An 18,954-nucleotide genomic window follows, 5' to 3' on the forward strand; every position below is an offset into this window, starting at 1 on the left:
CTTGCAAAAAGTATTATCTGCAATGAGACCCCTCGCTAAAAGACCACCCAGCCCTGTGTAAAGCCGTATTCACTGTCTAAGTCTATATTAGCTCTTTACATGGGTTTATTACAGCTCACGCGGCAATTATTAGATGTACGCAGGACATTGCCATAGTAACAAATCCGCAGGTCACATCCAGACGTTGTCAAGTAGTTTATGGCCATGAAACTTCATCTGAAGATGTGACGAGCCCAATGACGCGGGGTCAACTCGTTATCACATCAAGAATGTATTCCCATCTCCTAATATGTAATAATATTAGCAAATACCTCCAATTAGAAATGTAGTATAGTTCTTTTGATTAGCTATGTCGCTTACCCGGCAATGCAGTAGCTTAGGTATCCATGGTTACCCCCACTCATATAGGGACAGTTAATTGTTAGTGGTAGTTACCATGAATTGCTAAGCTACTGCAATGCCGTGCACATGGGGTAAGCGACATAGCTAATCAGAAGAACTACAACCCCTTGTAAAAATTATGGAATCACCGTGCTCAGAGGATGTTCATTCAGTTGTTTAGTTTTGTGCCATGTCTGTGATCTGCTTTTTTTCAACAACATTAAAGTCATTTCAAATGGCAACTTTAGGGCTTTAAGAAACACTAAAAGAAATCAAGATTAAAAATGTGGTACTCAGTAAGGGTCATTTTTTTCAGACCAAGCAGAGGGAAAAAATTATGGAATCACTCAATTCTGAGGAAAAAATTATGGAATCATGAAAAACAAACACACAAGAGAACACTGCAATACATCACTAGTATTTTGTTGCACCACCTCTGGCTTTAATAACAGCTTTCAGTCTCTGAGGCATGGACTTAATGAGTGACAAACAGTACTCTTCATCAATCTGGCTCCAACTTTCTCTGATTGCTGTTGCCAGATCAGCTTTGCAGGTTGGAGCCTTGTCATGGACCATTTTCTTCAACTTCCACCAAAGACTTTCAATTGGATTGAGATCCGGACTATTTGCAGGCCATGACATTGACCTCATGTGTCTTCTTTCAAGGAATGTTTTCACAGTTTTTGCTCTATGGCAGGAAGCATTATCATCTGGAAAAATGATGTCATCATCCCCAAACATCCTTTCAATTGATGTGATAAGAAAACTGTCCAAAATATCAATGTACACTTGGGCATTTATTGAAGATGTAATGACAGCCATCTCCCCAGTGCCTTTACCTGACATGCAGCCCCATATCATCAATGACTGTGGAAATTTGCATGTTCTCTTCATGCAGTCATCTTTATAAATCTCATTGGAACGGCACCAAACAAAAGTTCCAGCATCATCACCTTGCCCAATGCAGATTCGCGATTCATCACTGAATATGACTTTCATCCAGTCATCCACAGTCCACGATTGCTTTCCCTTAGCCCATTGTAACCTTGTTTTTTTCTGTTTAGGTGTTAATGATGGCTTATGTTTAGCTTTTCTGTATGTAAATCCCATTTCCTTTAGGTGGTTTCTTACAGTTCGGTCACAGACATTGACTCCAGTTTCCTCCCATTCGTTCCTCGTTTGTTTTGTTGTGCATTTCCTGTTTTGGAGACATATTGCTTTAAGTTTCCGGTCTTGATGCTTTGAGGTCTTCCTTGGTCTACCAGTAAATTTACCTTTAACAACCTTCCCATGTTGTTTGTATTTGGTCCAGATTTTAGACACACCTGACTGTGAACAACCAACATCTTTTGCAACATTGATGATGATGATTTACCTTCTTTTAAGAGTTTGATAATCCTCTCCTTTGTTTCAATTGACATCTCTCGTGTTGGAGCCATGATTCATGTCAGTCCACTTGGTGTAACAGCTCTCCAAGATGTGATCACTCCTTTTTAGATGCAGACTAACGATCAGATCGAATTTGATGCAGGTGTTAGTTTTGGTAATGAAAATTTGCAGGGTGATTCCATAGTTTTTTGCCTCAGAATTTAGTGATTCCATAATTTTTTCCCTCTGCTTGGTCTGAAAAAAATTACCCTTACTGAGTATCATATTTTTAATCTTGATTTCTTTTAGTGTTTCTTAAAGCCATAAAGTTGCCATTTGAAATGACTTTAGCTTTGTGCCATGTCTGTGATCTGCTTTTTTTCAAAAACATTAAACAACTGAATGAACATCCTCCGAGCCCAGTGATTCCATAATTTTTGCCAGGGGTTGTATACTACATTTCTAACTGGAGGTATTTGCTAATATTACTACACCTACTACATATTGGGATAGGATCTTGGAGTTGGAAATATCCCTTTAAGGGTACGTAAACTGAAGCTAAAAAAAAAAGGTCCATTCATAGCTTTCACTACTGTCCAGGGGGGGGAACAACAGAGGAAAGGGACAAGATGGGAAGGAGTTGTACAGGTTTCCTTGCCGTAAGGAGAATATCACCCACGGATCGGCACGGTTTGGACGGCTCTCATCTTAGGTGAGTCACTCCACTTTTTGGGATTTCGAGGCTGTGGGTAAAGTGTGTGGGTGCTGCCGCTAGACGTAGTTCTCGTCTTATATCCCTATTTGTAGCCTCTCGGCTCGTTATCCGTGGAGAACGATGCTGCAGAACAGACTGTCTCTGCGAGGCAACGCGAGAAACGCCGGCGTTACAGGGGAGAAGGGACTGAGCATAAAATCCTTCCGAATATTGTTCTTACCTTCACCTTCTCTTCCAGTCGCCCCAGCCGCACGCTGCCTTCCATCATCTGACACAGGACGCCGCGCTTTTCAGCTTCCAGACCTTTAGTCTAAACAGAATTGTCACAAAATTAAAATGAAGCATAATGAGGTCTCACTGGGGTGAGCTGCGGACACCACAAATACTACTGGTGCCAGCCGTCATGACTGGGGTGAACTGCGGACAACAATTACCCCTGGCCATTAGCCATGAAAGACAGGGCTAAGGCGTCCTATGATGTCGCAGTGCAGGGATAAGACGCCCAGTGATGTCGCAGCGCAGGGCTAAGGCGCCCAGTGATGTCGCAGCGCAGGGCTAAGGCGCCCAGTGATGTCGCAGCGCAGGGCTAAGGCGCCCAGTGATGTCGCAGCGCAGGGCTAAGGCGCCCAGTGATGTCGCAGCGCAGGGCTAAGGCGCCCAGTGATGTCGCAGCGCAGGGCTAAGGCGCCCAGTGATGTCGCAGCGCAGGGCTAAGGCGCCCAGTGATGTCGCAGAAAGGCGCCCAGTGATGTCGCAGCGCAGGGCTAAGGCGCCCAGTGATGTCGCAGCGCAGGGCTAAGGCGCCCAGTGATGTCGCAGCGCAGGGCTAAGGCGCCCAGTGATGTCGCAGCGCAGGGCTAAGGCGCCCAGTGATGTCGCAGCGCAGGGCTAAGGCGCCCAGTGATGTCGCAGTATGAAAAGCAGAAAATACAGTGTGAGGTTTTCCCCTCACCAGACACCAATGAGCACCGCAGCACTTCTGAAACCCTGATAGAATTAATTTTCCAAAAATGCTGAGTTCATCTTGTCATCATGAAAGCCGACCTGGAGGGGAGAGTATTACAGATGCGGACAGCCGGCACGGTGTGACCTACCAGCTTGTGAGGACGCCATATCATAACTGCAAGGGGGAGAGGAACCAGATCCATATGATGAGGATGATGCAGACCAATAATAACAATACCACCCTGATAATCCCATATTCTGGATTATTCAGTGGTCATAGGAAACAATGAAGAAGAATATCGGACGCCATCACTTCTTTAACCACTTGTGTACCAGAGAGGATACGGCAGGACGACACTGCTGCACTACTCCCCTTAGACGACCGCGGCATGTAGGTGTTCAGTAAGATCAGGGGACTTCACTCCGTCACCCAATCGTCAACCCAAGACATGATTGTGGGGTACTAATGGATTGCAATAGCCTCCAAGGTCCACCATTGGTAGGGAATATGACTCCTTGAATGCGCCAATGTAAAAACTCAAAAAAATTCTCGTGCACCCATTAATCCAGAAATGCAAAGAATTCGGCAGCCGCACCGAACTGTATGAAATTCACAATCCGGCATTTTATCCATCCATCTTCAGCAGAGTACGGCTGATGCTGACGATATCACAGGGGGAGACGGGCTTCCTGTGCTTTTTATCGTCTCGGCATCTAAGGATCTGCGCTGAGAGCCTTTTACGTTCGGAAGATTTCCACAGGGAAATAGTTTTAGCTTCTAGGTAACCTTAAAATAGATATGAAGGCGCAGACATCAGAAAGCATCAAAGTTCAGGGCGCAGAATGTCAGTGGGATTGCTGGGGCTCAGGGCCAGGAGTCGCTGCCCGCCGTCTATAATGCCATGGTCTATCGGACGTGTTCAGCTGCATTTATCAAGGACTTGCGGATCCGCGGTGTGCATAAAAAATACCGCTCAAGACGGTTGCAGGATATTTTGCAACGTGTTTTTTTTTTTTTTTTTTTGCACCCCAAAGCAGGGACATTGGTCGAGCGACAAAAAGATAGAAAAATGATGTTGTGATCAGTAATTGCGAATGCAAGGGTGTTACATCAAGGGACATCAGCAGTCGCAGAGAATAGAAATGGGTGAAAAAGTGAATTTTCCAGCATATTTAATGTAACTCAATTGCAAATTTTTGTCATTTTTTCCCCAGCCAAATCACACTAAGCGCATGTGCACATATGCAGCAGATTTTTTCTGCACCAAAAAACAGAGTGTTTGGCAAGAAAAACGCTGCGTAAAAGGAGCAGGTATTTTAGGAAAAATTCAGTGCAACATATGCCTGTTTTGTTTTGTACCCCATTCATTTGCAAAAAAAAAAAAAAAAAAAAAAAAAAAAAAAAAAAAAGAGCTCATTCATTTTGCTGGTACTGTAAAGTCCAACACATACTCTGTCTAGAATTTATCATCCAGAGTAAAGAAGAGAATAATTAGGATTAAAATCAGAAAACCAATATAAAACCCTATCATAAAAATAAATAAATAAAAATCTCCGAGTGCCTAGTATGAGGGACGCCACTATATTCCCCCCCGGAAGTAGCTAGTGGTGAAACGCGCGTCGGGATGTGGGGATACCGCACGTATCCTTCCTGACCTCTCTAGCCTTTTTGCTATTATCATTCTTACAGGTAAAACGTTTAGGACTTAACCCATATATAGGAATATAAAGCAAGTCCTAAGCGTTTTACCTGTAAGAACGATAATAGCAATAAGGCAAGAGAGGTCAGGAAGGATACATGCGGCATCCCCAAATCCCAACACACGTTTCGCCACTAGCTTCTTCCAAGGGGGAATATAGTGGCATCCCTCATACTAGGCACTCTGATTTTTTTTTTTTTTTTTTTATGGTAGATTTTTTATATTGGTTTTCTAATAAAGATTGATTAATTTTAATCACAATGTTTCTCTTCTTTATTCTGGATGATAATTTCTAGCCAGAGTATGTGTTGGATGTATTGTATGAAGTGCCATTAATCTTATTATTTGAACATTTTTGGTAATTGGTACTGTAAAGTGCTACCTTTTTTTTTTACCCTTGAAAAACATGTGACAAAAAATGTAGGTGTGAACAAGCTCAAAGAGTGCAAATGTGATTGTGTTACTACGTAAGACGCAGACTATAAACTTTAGGCAAATTTTGCTGCATGTTACTGCGACATGTCGGTGTATTGCAAACCCTAAATGACATGCAGACAAGTCGTGCCCTAAAATAGTTTGTGACTTCAATGCACCCATTTTGTTGTAGGAGGCTTTATGCACTGATTGAATTGGGCTTTGAGTAATGCTTCATTTCCCCTGTTGTGTCGCTGCAAGGAAAATAAACACTATCTGCCAAACCGATTGATGGAGGACCCTCCTAACGAAAAGTGATTGTCCTAAATGTGCAGTAAAAAGAAAATTTTATTAAAAAGGTACAGTGCACTGGTGTGATGGATGCAAATTGTGTTCCCGTGTCTCATGCATATTAATGACAATCATGTGCTAAAAACAGAGTGCTCCTTTTTTTTTTTTTTTTTTTTTTTACCCACCATGTTAACGAGCTCGTCTCTCTCCCCAGCGATGCTCTCCGCCAGGGTTATAAGATTGGCCAGATACTGATGTGCCGTCACCTCCTTCTCCATGGAGTCCTCCAGCTGCTGCTTTAGCTGGCCGACCCTCCTCTGCAGCTTCCTGAAAGCACAAATACGTATAAAACGGCTGAGTGGCGGCACAATTCGGTAATGTGAGGCTGGGCTGCTTGCCATGAACACAATGCATTACATTATACATTCACCAGCCGCTTAATTACCGACGGCAAGTCAAGCTGAAATTCCTAATTGTCAGGTTACTGGGTATATAATAACCGGTTACACGGGCGGTGGAGGTGCATGTAATGATATCATTCCCTGCATGGCATAAATACTAAATGTTCTGTGTTCACTGCATGCATTAAAACCCCAGGGCACGTAATTTCAGGTCGGATGTAAAGAATGACGGCACGGTGCCCCCTGTGCTATGACATAAAGCAAAAGCACTAAGGCTGTGTGCCCACGTAGCATTTTTCAAGCGTATATGCTGCGGAATTTCCGCAGGGTAAACGCATGTATATCCGCACCCCATGGTCCCCAATGGGATTCCGCAAGTTCTATGCACATGCTGCGGATTTTTCCGCAGCGTTTATGCCGCGTTCAAAAATCCGCAGCATGTCATTTAATTTTGCGTTTCCGCAAGCGGAATTGCCTTTGTCCAATGCATAAAAAACGCAAGGCAATTCCGCATGTGGAAAACGCGTGATAAACGCGCGAAAAATGCGCGATAAACGCGTGCGGAATTCCGCATGCGTTTTTCTGGGAGAGGACTTGCATTTATGCAGCAGAAATTTTCTGCTTCATAAATGCAACGTGGGCACATAGCCTTAATGAAGAAAATTCTCCATGCCTGGATTTGTAGCCTAAAGTCGTCAAACCTTGAGGTGGCTCACAGACCGCATACGCCGGAAATGAGAAAACAAATCCTGAAAAATCACATTGTCTGATTTGGAAAGAAATTTTTTTTCAAATTTTGGTTGAAAATAAGTATTTGGTCAATTACAAAAGTTCATCTCAATACTTTGTTATATATCCTTTGTTGGCAATGACAGAGGTGAAATGTTTTCTGTAAGTCTTCACAAGGTTGGCGCACACTGTTGCTGGTAAGTTGGCCCATTCCTCCATGCAGATCTCCTCTAGAGCAGTGATGTTTTGGGGCTGTCGCTGGGCAACACGGACTTTCAACTCCCTCCAAAAGGTTTTCTTATACGGTTTAGATGTGGAGACTGGCTAGGCCACTCCAGGACCTTGAAATGCTTCTTACGAAGCCACTCCTTCGTTGCCCTGACGGTGTGCTTGGGATCATTGTCATGCTGAAAGACCCAGCCACGTTTCATCTTCAATACCCTTGCTGATGGAAGGAGGTTTGCACTCAAAATCTTAAGATACATGGCCCCATTCATTCTTTCATGTACACGGATCAGTTGTCCTGGTCCCTTGGCAGATAAACAGCCCCAAAGCATTGATGTTGCCACCCCCATGCTTCACAGTAGGTATGGTGTTCTTTGGATGCAACGCAGCATTCTTTCTCCTCCAAACCTCCAAACACGCCGAGTTGGGTTTTTACCAAACAGTTCTACTTTGGTTTCATCTGACCATATGACATTCTCTTAATACTCTTCTGGATCATCTAAATGCTCTCTAGCAAACTTCAGACGGGCCCGGACATGTAATGGCTTAAGCAGGGGGACACGTCTGGCACTGGAGGATCTAAGTCCCTGGCGGAGTAGTGTGTTACTGATGATAGCCTGTGTAACGTTGGTCCCATCTCTCTGCAGGTCATTCACTAAGTCCCTCCATGTGGTTCTGGGATTTTTGCTCACCGTTCTCGAGATCATTTTGACCCCGCAGGGTGAGATCTTGTGTGGAGCCCCAGATCGACGGAGATTATCAGTGGTCTTGTATGTCTGCCATTTCCTAATTATTGCTTCCATTTCTTCACACCAAGCTGCTTGCCTATTGCAGATTCAGTCTTCCCAGCCTGGTGCAGGGCTACAATTCTGTTTCTGGTGTCCTTCGACAGCTCTTTGGTCTTCACCATAGTGGAGTTTGGAGTGTGACTGTTTGAGGTGCCAGTACTACAGGTAATGAGTGGAGGACAGAGGAGCCTCTTAAAGAAGAAGTTACAGGTCTGTGAGAGCCAGAAATCTTGCTTGTTTGTAATTGACCAAATACTTATTTTCCACCAAAATTTGAAAAAAATTCTTTCCAAATTAGACAATTGATTTTCAGGATTTGTTTTCTCATTTTGTCTCTCATAGTTGAAGTCGACCTATGATGTCAATTACAAGCCTCTCATCTTTTTAAGTGGGAGAACTTGCACAATTGGTGGCTGACTAAATACTTTTTGTCCCACTGTGTATATATACCAGGATGGGGGATATATATACCCGGATGGGGGATTTATATACATGGGAGGGGCCCAGGATGGTGGAGAGAGATATAGATACATACATATATACCAATAGTTTGGACACACCTTCTCATTTAAAGATTTTTCTGTATTTTCATGACTATGAAAATTGTACATTCACACTGAAGGCATCAAAACTATGAATTAACACATGTGGAATTATATACTTAACAAAAAAGTGTGAAACAACTGAAAATATGTCTTATATTCTAGGTTCTTCAAAGTAGCCACCTTTTGCTTTGATGACTGCTTTGCACACTCTTGGCATTCTCTTGATGCGCTTCAAGAGGTAGTCACCGGAAATGGTTTTCACTTCACAGGTGTGCCCTGTCAGGTTTAATAAGTGGGATTTCTTGCCTTATAAATGGGGTTGGGAACATCAGTTGTGTTGTGCAGAAGTCAGGTGGATACACAGCTGATAGTCCTACTGAATAGACTGTTAGAATTTGTATTATGGTAAAGAAAAACGAGTGGCCATCATTACTTTAAGAAATGAAGCTCAGTCAGTCTGAAAAATTGGGCAAACTTTGAAAGTGTCTCCAAGTGCAGTTGCAAAAACCATCAAGCGCTACAAAGAAACTGGCTCACAAGAGGACCGCCCCAGGAAAGGAAGACCAAGAGTCACCTCTGCTTCTGAGGATAAGTTTATCCGAGTCACCAGCCTCAGAAATCGCAGGTTAACAGCAGCTCAGATTAGAGACCAGGTCAATGCCACACAGAGTTCTAGCAGCAGACACATCTCTACAACAACTGTTAAGAGGAGACTTTGTGCAGCAGGCCTTCATGGTAAAATAACTGCTAGGAAACCACTGCTAAGGACAGGCAACAAGCAGAAGAGACTTGTTTGGGCTAAAGAACACAAGGAATGGACATTAGACCAGTGGAAATCTGTGCTTTGGTCTGATGAGTCCAAATTTGAGATCTTTGGTTCCAACCACCGTGTCTTTGTGCGACGCAGAAAAGGTGAACGGATGGACTCTACATGCCTGGTTCCCACCGTGAAGCATGGAGGAGGAGGTGTGATGGTGTGGGGGGCTTTGCTGGTGACACTGTTGGGGATTTATTCAAAATTGAAGGCATACTGAACCAGCATGGCTACCACAGCATCTTGCAGTGGCATGCTATTCCATCCGGTTTGCGTTTAGTTGGACCATCATTTATTTTTCAACAGGACAATGACCCCAAACACACCTCCAGGCTGTGTAAGGGCTATTTGACCAAGAAGGAGAGTGATGGGGGGCTACGCCAGATGACCTGGCCTCCACAGTCACCAGACCTGAAGCCAATCGAGATGGTTTGGGGTGAGCTGGACCGCAGAGTGAAGGCAAAAGGGCCAACAAGTGCTAAGCATCTCTGGGAGCTCCTTCAAGATTGTTGGAAGACCATTTCCGGTGACTACCTCTTGAAGCTCCTCCAGAGAATGCCAAGAGTGTGCAAAGCAGTCATCAAAGCAAAAGGTGGCTACTTTGAAGAACCTAGAATATAAGACATATTTTCAGTTGTTTCACACTTTTTTGTTAAGTATATAATTCCACATGTGTTAATTCATAGTTTTGATGCCTTCAGTGTGAATGTACAATTTCCATAGTCATGAAAATACAGAAAAATCTTTAAATGAGAAGGTGTGTCCAAACTTGTGGTCTGTACTGTACATATATGTGTAAATATGTATGTATGTATGTATGTATGTATGTATGTATGTATAGGGAGGGGCCCAGGATGGGGGACATTATTATATAGTGAAAGGGGGGCAAAGATGTCTTTATTGGATTTAGAACACTACAAGGGCCCATACACCTGAGCAGCATGCGGGGGTGGGGGCCAGGTCCAAATTTTGCACCGGGGCCCATCAGACTCTAGTTACACCACGGCCTTTATTGTCTCCAATTCTGGTGAGAAGGAGCCGCTTCTAGTCTGCCAATTATTATTGATGGTAATCACTACATAAAAGAGGCTCCAGTCTACGGCTCTGGCCACATCGGGTGGACCTTCTCAGAAGGAACAAAATAAACATAGCAAGGGACGCCATAGAAAAGGGGGTGTAGACACAGCAGGCACACGTGTCATATGCTGTCCCCCCAGACTTGTGATAAGTTTGGCATGGACGGTTTTGGTTTTTTTTGGGTGTGGGGGGGGACACTTAGTATTATTTACTAATCCTAAACAATGCCAACCTTTTAGACTTTTTAGTCGCCTCCATTTCCGCCTCGAGGATCTTGTTGTCTGCCGATAGGTCGTTCCTCTGGAGCAGCAGCGCCTTTTTCTCTGCCTGCAGAGCTGCGATCTTTCCGATCAGATCATCCCCGTCTCTCTTGCCGTCCTCCTGCTGCTGCTTAAGTTGTCTGCCAGAAAAGAGCACAATGAGAACGCAACGAAAATGGACCCGGAACATTCTTTATTCTGTGAAGGAATTTCAATTTCGTGCAACACATTAATCCACAATGCTCCTGCGGTGGTGAAGACCTGATGGAGGAGGAGGAGGAGGAGGAGGAGGAGGAGGAGGAGGAGGAGGGGGATGGTGGAAATAAGAGCTTCTTGCTCTAATATTGACATTAATACTGGAGAGATCAAACCAGGGGAGAAGATTCAGAGGAAATCAGTCTGGGTGATTGAGAATGAAGCGTGAAAGAGATTGCTTCCTACCTCTCGGCTAGTAATTCCAGATGATGAAACAGATGACTGCTCAGAGAGTAATCAGATGCCCTGAAAACTGCAGCAAAGTCAGCAGGAGCCTAATAAAAGTTGCTGCCTTTACATTGCAGCGCTGCCCCTCCCTTCACATCGCAGCGCCGCCCCCCCTTTACATCGCAGCGCCGCCCCCCCTTTACATCGCAGCGCCGCCCCCCCCTTTACATCGCAGCGCCGCCCCCCCCTTTAAAACAGAGTATAAAGTAATGGCATATACTGTTATGGTCTGATCCTGAGAACGAGTCGGGTTTACCTTCTGCTCCCCCTTTAATTATTTTTTTCCAGCACAGTGGAGCTGCAGCCAATCAGTGACCCCCTACTGCTTGTGCCTACTAAGCTTGCTGTCAACGTGACATCACAGCTGCAGCCGATCAGAGAATGAGGTAGCGGCGGAGACAAAGGATCCTCCTGATGAAAACTCCACACCTCCTTCAGGGCTTTAAGGGGGTTGTAAGGTGCCGCTCATGTCCACGTCGGGGGTGCTGATAAGGTGGTGTCTGCACATACCTGCCACACAAGCATAATAACAGATCGGCAGGTACCGTGCACCTGTCCTATGATGTCTGTCGATCCTGACAGCTATAGGTAGACACAGCGTATTCAGCACTAATCACTTACCAATGTGTAAGTGAGAGGAGACAGACAACCCCTTTAAAGGGTGAAGACCATAGCATCTCTTAAAAGGGGTTTTCCCACAAAAGAAGTTAATTTTAAAGTTGATTTTAATTAATACATCTTGGAATAATAATAAGTTTCTCAATTGGATGTGTTTAAATAAAATGTTCCTGTGCGGAGATAATCTTATAAATGTGCCCCTGCTGTGTACTGTGTAATGGCTGTGTCTGACCGTGTACAGAACACAGTCTGATCATACCACAGCTCCTGGGCAGGGGAGGAAGCAAAAGACTTTACAGACATTACAGCACAGGGTCACAGCTGATTTTTTTCTATGAGATAAAGCATTTCCCTGCCTGTTTTTAAACAATGTTTAACCTCAAAGAAAGAATCAGCTGTGACCCTGTGCTGTAAGGTCTGTATACTCTTTTGCGTCCTCTCCTGCCCAGGAGATGTGGTATGATCAGACCATGTTCCTGTATGGTCAGACACAGCCATTACACAGTACACAGCAGGGGCATATTTCTAAGATTATCTCAGCACAGGAACATTTTATTTAAACACATCCAATTGTGGAAGTTATTATTATTCCAAGATCTATTGATTAAAATGAACTTTGTTGATGGGAAAAAATCCCTTTAAGACTCTGCACCGCAGAGCAGGCAAGCAGCTTTGAGAATCCATATTTCGGGCAGGTAACATCTAGAAGAGAGATGGCCAATGATGATGAACCGGAGGTATCGCTCATTCACAGATGACACGGCCGTCTGCTACATTTACTTTCTGCACAACGTACGGCTTTGTCTGCTCCGTCTGACCTTCATCTGCATGAATCATCAAATGAATCATTTGTAGCCAGAAGATATTACGAGGGATGATAAAACACAAGTGGAACATGACCGGAGCAGACTGACTGCCATTATAGTCCCCTGTGGGGGGGGGTTGATCTATGTGCGCTGATCAGAAAGGTCTAAAAAGTTTACTTCAGTCATAACACCATGGATTACGGAATCTAACAGGATCTGTCACTTGCCATAAATATGTAATATTTTGACCCGGCATAAATGCCGCTGTTCTCCTGAGTCCGGCGATGTTTTTCTTTTCTTCCTGCGCCTCTCCGTTCCCGAGATATGGCCCCTTCTTCCCTGTATATAAATCTGGTCTTTTTATCCACCTGGGCGTGGGATAGAGCTGAGGACCACACCCACTTGGCTAAAAAAAAAAAAAAACTACATTTATATGCAAAGAAGATGGGACCATATCCCAGGACTGGAGAGGAGCAGGAAAAAGAGAAAAACATCGCCGGATTCCGGGGAAGAGAGGCAATAAAAAGGAATACACATTGATGGCAAATGATAGATTCTCTTTGAGGAGTAGCTGTAATTTCACCTATGGTTAGAGCAGATAAAGCTGCTTTTGGTGCATATACCAGTCTAACATGTCCACAAACAGTCCCAATTAGCCTGCTCTAACTTGCCACCCACGCCATTTCAATGGTCAAATGCATCAGCATATTACCAGCACCATAGGTGCCGGAACTTCCCTTTTCCTTACTTCCCAGCATTCATTGCTCCGGCTGTTTTCCCAATAACTTGCCTACCCTAAACTGAAAGCCCGCCTCTCTGCATGCAGTAGGAACAGGGACAAGGACGTGTCTCTACTCCCGGCAAAGAAACAACGCTCCGACCCTACTTCTGACAATCCGTCTAGGTGCCTCTGCTGCTGCTTGAGAACAGGCAATGTTCAGCAAGTTAGATGCTTATAAAGAAAGGAGCAGAGCCTCAGTATAGCTGAGAAGACTCATTTGGAAGGGGAAGTAAGAGGCTGCCGGGGGGGGAAGGAGATTGATCCTATTCAGAGCCTAGCCCCAGCAGCACATGGAAGCAAAAATGTATTAAAAATTACATTTGTATGCTAGTAATACTGAAGGTTATTTTAAAAGAATCCTTAATAACATTTCAGGACTTTTGGTAATGGAATGCTTTCCATTCACTGCCGGGGAAATCCTTGCTCTAAACCACATATGTCAAAATCTGACTCGCTGGGTGAGTATATTTGGCCCCCAATGCCGGGCAGGTCCCCCAAGTATATATGGCCCACTGAAAGCAATGATGGAGGAGACATTCCCTCTCCCATAATTCCCCCTCTGTGTCTGACGTCTCAGCGCAGCGGGAGCAATGACGTCATTACCATGCGCCCGCGGTACCGAGGTGTGCAGAGGATCTGAAGACACCATGAAGAGACCGGAGCAGCGGGGGAACCGGCAGGGGTGAGGTTTGCTTTTTTTTTTTAAATGTGAGGCCATTATACTGTATGGAGCACTATGGGGGGCATTTATACCGTATGGAGCACTATGTGGAGCCCAATATTCTGTATGGAGCACTATGTGGGGCCATTATACCGTATGGAGCACTATGGGGGGCATTTATACCGTATCGAGCACTATGTGGGGCCCATTATTCTGTATGGCGCACTATGGGGGCGCATATATATCGTATGGAGCACTAGGGGGCCATTATACTATATGGAGGACTATGTGGGGCCCATTATTCTGTATGGAGGACTATGTGGGGCCATTATTCTGTATGGAGGACTATGTGGGGCCCATTATTCTGTATGTAGCACTATATGGGGCCATTATACTGTACGGAGGACTATGTGGTGCCCATAATACTGTATGGAGCACTTTTTGTGGCAATTATACTGTATGGATGGCTGTGTGAGGCTCACAGTTGGGGCATCATACTGCGTTGAGGTCACAATACTTTGCTGTGGGATATTGAGAGGGAGGGTACAGTAGGGTCATCATATCGTGTGTGGAGGGTACTGTGGAGGAATTCATTGTGGGAGTGTCTTACTGTGTTTGGGGGCAGTTTTGTTTGCATCATACTTTATTATCTGTATTATTCAAGTTTTTTTATCCTTTGTTATTACATATTTATATTGGGCCATATGCTTTTCACTGCTCTTACATAACACATTACATTATTTCAATATTTTATTCTAAGATCTATTAATTAAAATATACTTGTTCGTGGGACAACCCCTTTAAGTTTGTTTCCATATGAACAGATTCATTGTTATGTTTGATAAGGAAAAACGTCCTCAATTGTAGACATTTTTTTTAAATATCAAGGTCGGCCCGCAACTTTGTCCAAGCTTTTAATTTTGGCCCTCTGTGTATTTGAGTTTGACATCCCTGCTCAAGAGATATGTTTAGATCTCGAAGTTCTGACAATCATTGATGAAATCTCCTGTGAATAAGGCTGGGGGCTACATGGCAACATGTGTTGGGTGACTCTGTCATTACATCCAATGTTGCAATTTCAGAGTCGCAAATGTTTCCAAATGTGTCGGATTTCTCTGTCGTTTGTTGTAAGCATCACACTTTCCATAGGCTTCAATGCAAGTTGCACGTGACCGTTTTAATTTCCTGCAGAATCACAGGTCTAAAATAGTGGTGCAACTTTTCTGAGATTGCTGTCGTGTGACACATGTCATCGTATAGCCCTTGCCTAAGTGTCTAAACTCAGAATACCCCTTTAATTGATGTAAACATGACATCAGGACAAATATAAAAAGTGTTGCTGCAATCAGTTCTCTCTTCCCTGATGAGTGGATGTCTCATCGGTGCAAACATTGTGGTCTAGTGAACAGAAAGCTTCCAGCACTAATGACTGATTAGGGGCAGATAATAGGAAATTGGATATGTGTCTCGGATGCTTGAAGAGCCAAATCTGAAAGGCTTTGCTATTCCGGTCAGCCATTACAGTGGAATCATTTCCGACCCTTGATCCCCCTTTGTGAAGCTGATCTGCTCGGCGCGCCAGTGCAAAGTGAATAAGTGTTGATGGGAGATGTTACTGCTCATTACATGGGGCGAGGAGCTGTACCTTTTTAATTCGTTCACCATGGCAACGTGGTCCTCGGCGGCGACTCTGCCATCCATGTTCGCTTTCAGCTCGTTGTACTTGGAGCGTAAAACTTCCTGCTGCTTCTGAAATTCTGACAATTCTTCCTCTTGACTCCGCTTTGTAGATTCCAAAACCATTAGCTGCTTGGTTAATTGGGAGGCTGCGAGCGGGAGGAATATTTATGTTAATCTATGGCGACTGCCGCGTGGTACATGACAAGGTCACTTTACGGCATAAATTCCTGTAATCAATAGCTCGGCCTTGCAATGCAAATGTCTATTTGCATCCGTTTTCCTAAGGCGGCTTGCAAGTAACAAGCATGAGCTGAAGACGGATGGCGCCATTAAAACCACCTCCGAGCATCTGCATGCAAGCTGTTTGATAATTGGCCACATAATCAATATCACGACACTTGAAGTCGGCTCTTCTGCAGATAAGTAAATTGGATTTATGTCTTAAAGATGCAAAAATAAAAAAAAATCGGCAGGAGAATGTAAAAATCTGATTTTCAGGCTGCATTTGCACAAATTACTTGTGCAAGTTCAGGCACTGGGAACTTTCTTGCTCTAGGGGTTTTTATTAAAAATTTTGCAAACAGTTTGCCTTCTACAGCCTCTGGGTACATTGCAGAAGGAGTTAAAAGTCACATTTTAGGGGGTGGTTCACCATTTGGGACCCTCATATTTACTCGCTAAAAGTGGCTCCTGCTTTCACGTGACCGCTTGGGAGACACGGCACCGAGATCGCTGGAAAGGTGCCGATCCGTGTTGTTTTTATAGGATTTGTAGCATTTGAAAAGCGATGGTCCAGTAGTGGTATCGAAATTGCAAGCTACTTACCCAGTGGAAGCGATCTCTGTCCGTCCCATAGAGGAGCACAACTACAGATTAGGTTCAAAAAGGAGACTCAGGACCCCCATTCTTGTGATTTTTGGACATAGCATAAATGGCCCCCCCCCCCCAAAACGATCAGTAAGTAATCATCTATCCTGGGAATAGGTGATGACTTAAGATATTGGAATACCTTTGTGTCGACTGTGAGTGATATACATGGTGCAAAGTATCAGAGCCCCACGCAAGAAGTCTAATAGCTGCCACGCCAGAGCCACGGAAATCTAGGGCAGGTAATCTCACCTTCCTGGACATGTTGGGCGTGAGTCTCTCGGCATTTTCCTTCTTGCACCTCTAGTCTCTCTGTCAAAATACTGTTCTCCTCCTGGAGGAGTTTATGATGAGCTTGCAGTCGCTCCCTAAAATGAGAGGTGAAAATTAACAATGGTAAATTATCATAATTTTTTTTTTTTTTGTCTCCTAAAAATGAGACCGGACCCCTCTAGTTTTTATTCCAGGTGCAGCAATATCTCGGCGTTACATTGATTTGGTCGTGGAACCAGTGGTGCAACCATTTCTCCAAAGTGTCCCAGGAGCCGTCTATCAACACGGAAACACCGGGCAGCATGAGGCCTGCAGTGTCTCCAGACTTGTCTCCGCATCTGGGACATCATTGGTCGGTGATTACAAAGGAGCTGCCAGCAGCGGATCTTGATGATTTGCCCAAGTGCATTCAGCGGCAGAACCTTCCTCAGACGACCATTAATAACCCCAGTGATAGTGCTGGGATTTCTGCCCCGACTGAAGATATAGAGAGGCTTTCAAAAATTTTGATTCCATTTTTTCATCATTTGCAGATCAGTGACATCGTCATCCTGCGATTTCCATCATTCCACGGCTTTTCCTTCTTGGCGTTGCAATTTCAATGTTGAGGCGTATATGCACATATTACATATATTTAGAAAGATATACTATAGAATTACCACTCCTTATTAGAAACAGGGTGTTCCCGTTTCAAAAGTTGGTGTAATTTTTCATTCTCCCCGATGACGACTTTAACTCTCATTCTGAATGTTTTCATTTCCTCCTAATCAGGATGGGAGAAAACAAAAAGAAATAAATCAAAAAAACTAAAATCGGGAAATCACACCATACATGATCATGAGAAGACCTCTTTGCCCTAAAGACTGGGTTTACACATTGTACTTCAAAAACAGCAGTCATTGCACCCAGGGTCAGTCGGACTCCACAACTTCGAATGACCTCTAGAAAGCATTAATCAGATCGTCCATATTCAGATCTGTTCTCCAGTCTTCACGCATGTTGCATTTTGGCTTTGCAGAGGAACACGTGGAGGTGTACAAGCTTCCTGGAGTCTAAAAATTATTTGAAAAAAGGCAAAAATACACCTCAAAATTAAAGAAAACATGTACAAAATGTATTTTGTACATATCCCCTTTATTGGTGTAGGAGAACTGCAAGAGATCTTCCGATTTAAAAAAAAATAGGTCTATGGAAAAGTTACCCAATGACAACATATAAATGGCATCTTACGTTATCAATATGGCTTAACAATTTTTTTTAAAAATGCCATGTTTGAGTGATGGTGGTTCTGGTGCAGCATTCATGTACTGCCGGTGGTTATGGTGCAGCATTCATGTACTGCCGGTGGTTCTGGTGCAGCATTCATGTACTGCCGGTGGTTCTGGTGCAGCATTCATGTACTGCCGGTGGTTTTGGTGCAGCATTCATGTACTGCCGGTGGTTCTGGTGCAGCATTCATGTACTGCCGGTGGTTCTGGTGCAGCATTCATGTACTGCCGGTGGTTCTGGTGATGGATTCACTACTGACAGTGGTTCTAATCTCCTACACATATAGCAATCCATAACATGTCAGATGATATGCTACATGAGTGCTCAAACCAGATATATAAAATATCCACACTAGTGCAAATGGCTCACGAGTACAATGTGAAGGTACGCCGCAATCTGAATATTTCATCCGAGTGTATTTTGGGGCCTCATCATCCTCGTTGAGGTGGAAAAAGAAAACCATTATAACTGGAATCCTGATGGCACAATTTTATCAATGAGAGGCTTTCAAGCTCATGAACCTCAAGTCATTTCCACGTTATTAGCTTCTATAGATCCACAAGAGGAGAAACGGAAACATCTCAGAAGCCCCCCACCGACACTTCTAGAGCTGTAAATAACTGGAGACGGGGCTTTTAACCCCTTAACTACTACAGGGAACCTGTGAAAACACTGACATTTCTGGATTAATTACCAGTAGAACATAAGTGGGACTGTATACTGTAGATTGTATCTGCAATAGCGGCATCTTCATCGTGTAAAGTATCCCCCCAAAAAAATAATTTAGCAAAACTATGCATGCTCTGTCTTTTCAACTTGTTCCGCCAGATGTCACTGCGCAGCCAAAAAGTGCAGCCATCTGC

The 18,954-nt window shown here is 44.0% G+C and overlaps 1 protein-coding gene across 4 annotated transcripts in view; it reads right to left on the minus strand.

The window, feature by feature from the left end:
• Window positions 1–18,954, minus strand: part of CEP89 (centrosomal protein 89) — a 67,771-nt gene that overhangs the window by 23,381 nt on the left and 25,436 nt on the right. For all 4 annotated transcript variants that reach the window (XM_073659753.1, XM_073659754.1, XM_073659756.1 and 1 more), the window contains 6 exons: window positions 17,482–17,585; window positions 16,802–16,917; window positions 15,648–15,828; window positions 10,626–10,793; window positions 6,000–6,141; window positions 2,685–2,774 (listed from right to left, as the gene is read on the minus strand). In XM_073659753.1, coding sequence (XP_073515854.1) covers window positions 2,685–2,774; window positions 6,000–6,141; window positions 10,626–10,793; window positions 15,648–15,828; window positions 16,802–16,917; window positions 17,482–17,585 — 801 coding nt within the window. The remainder of the gene's footprint in view (window positions 1–2,684; window positions 2,775–5,999; window positions 6,142–10,625; window positions 10,794–15,647; window positions 15,829–16,801; window positions 16,918–17,481; window positions 17,586–18,954) is intronic.

The sequence above is a fragment of the Phyllobates terribilis genome, unplaced genomic scaffold, assembly GCF_046119375.1.
Source record: "Phyllobates terribilis strain yellow unplaced genomic scaffold, ASM4611937v1 Scaffold_14__1_contigs__length_39327217, whole genome shotgun sequence".
NCBI lineage: Eukaryota > Metazoa > Chordata > Amphibia > Anura > Dendrobatidae > Phyllobates > Phyllobates terribilis.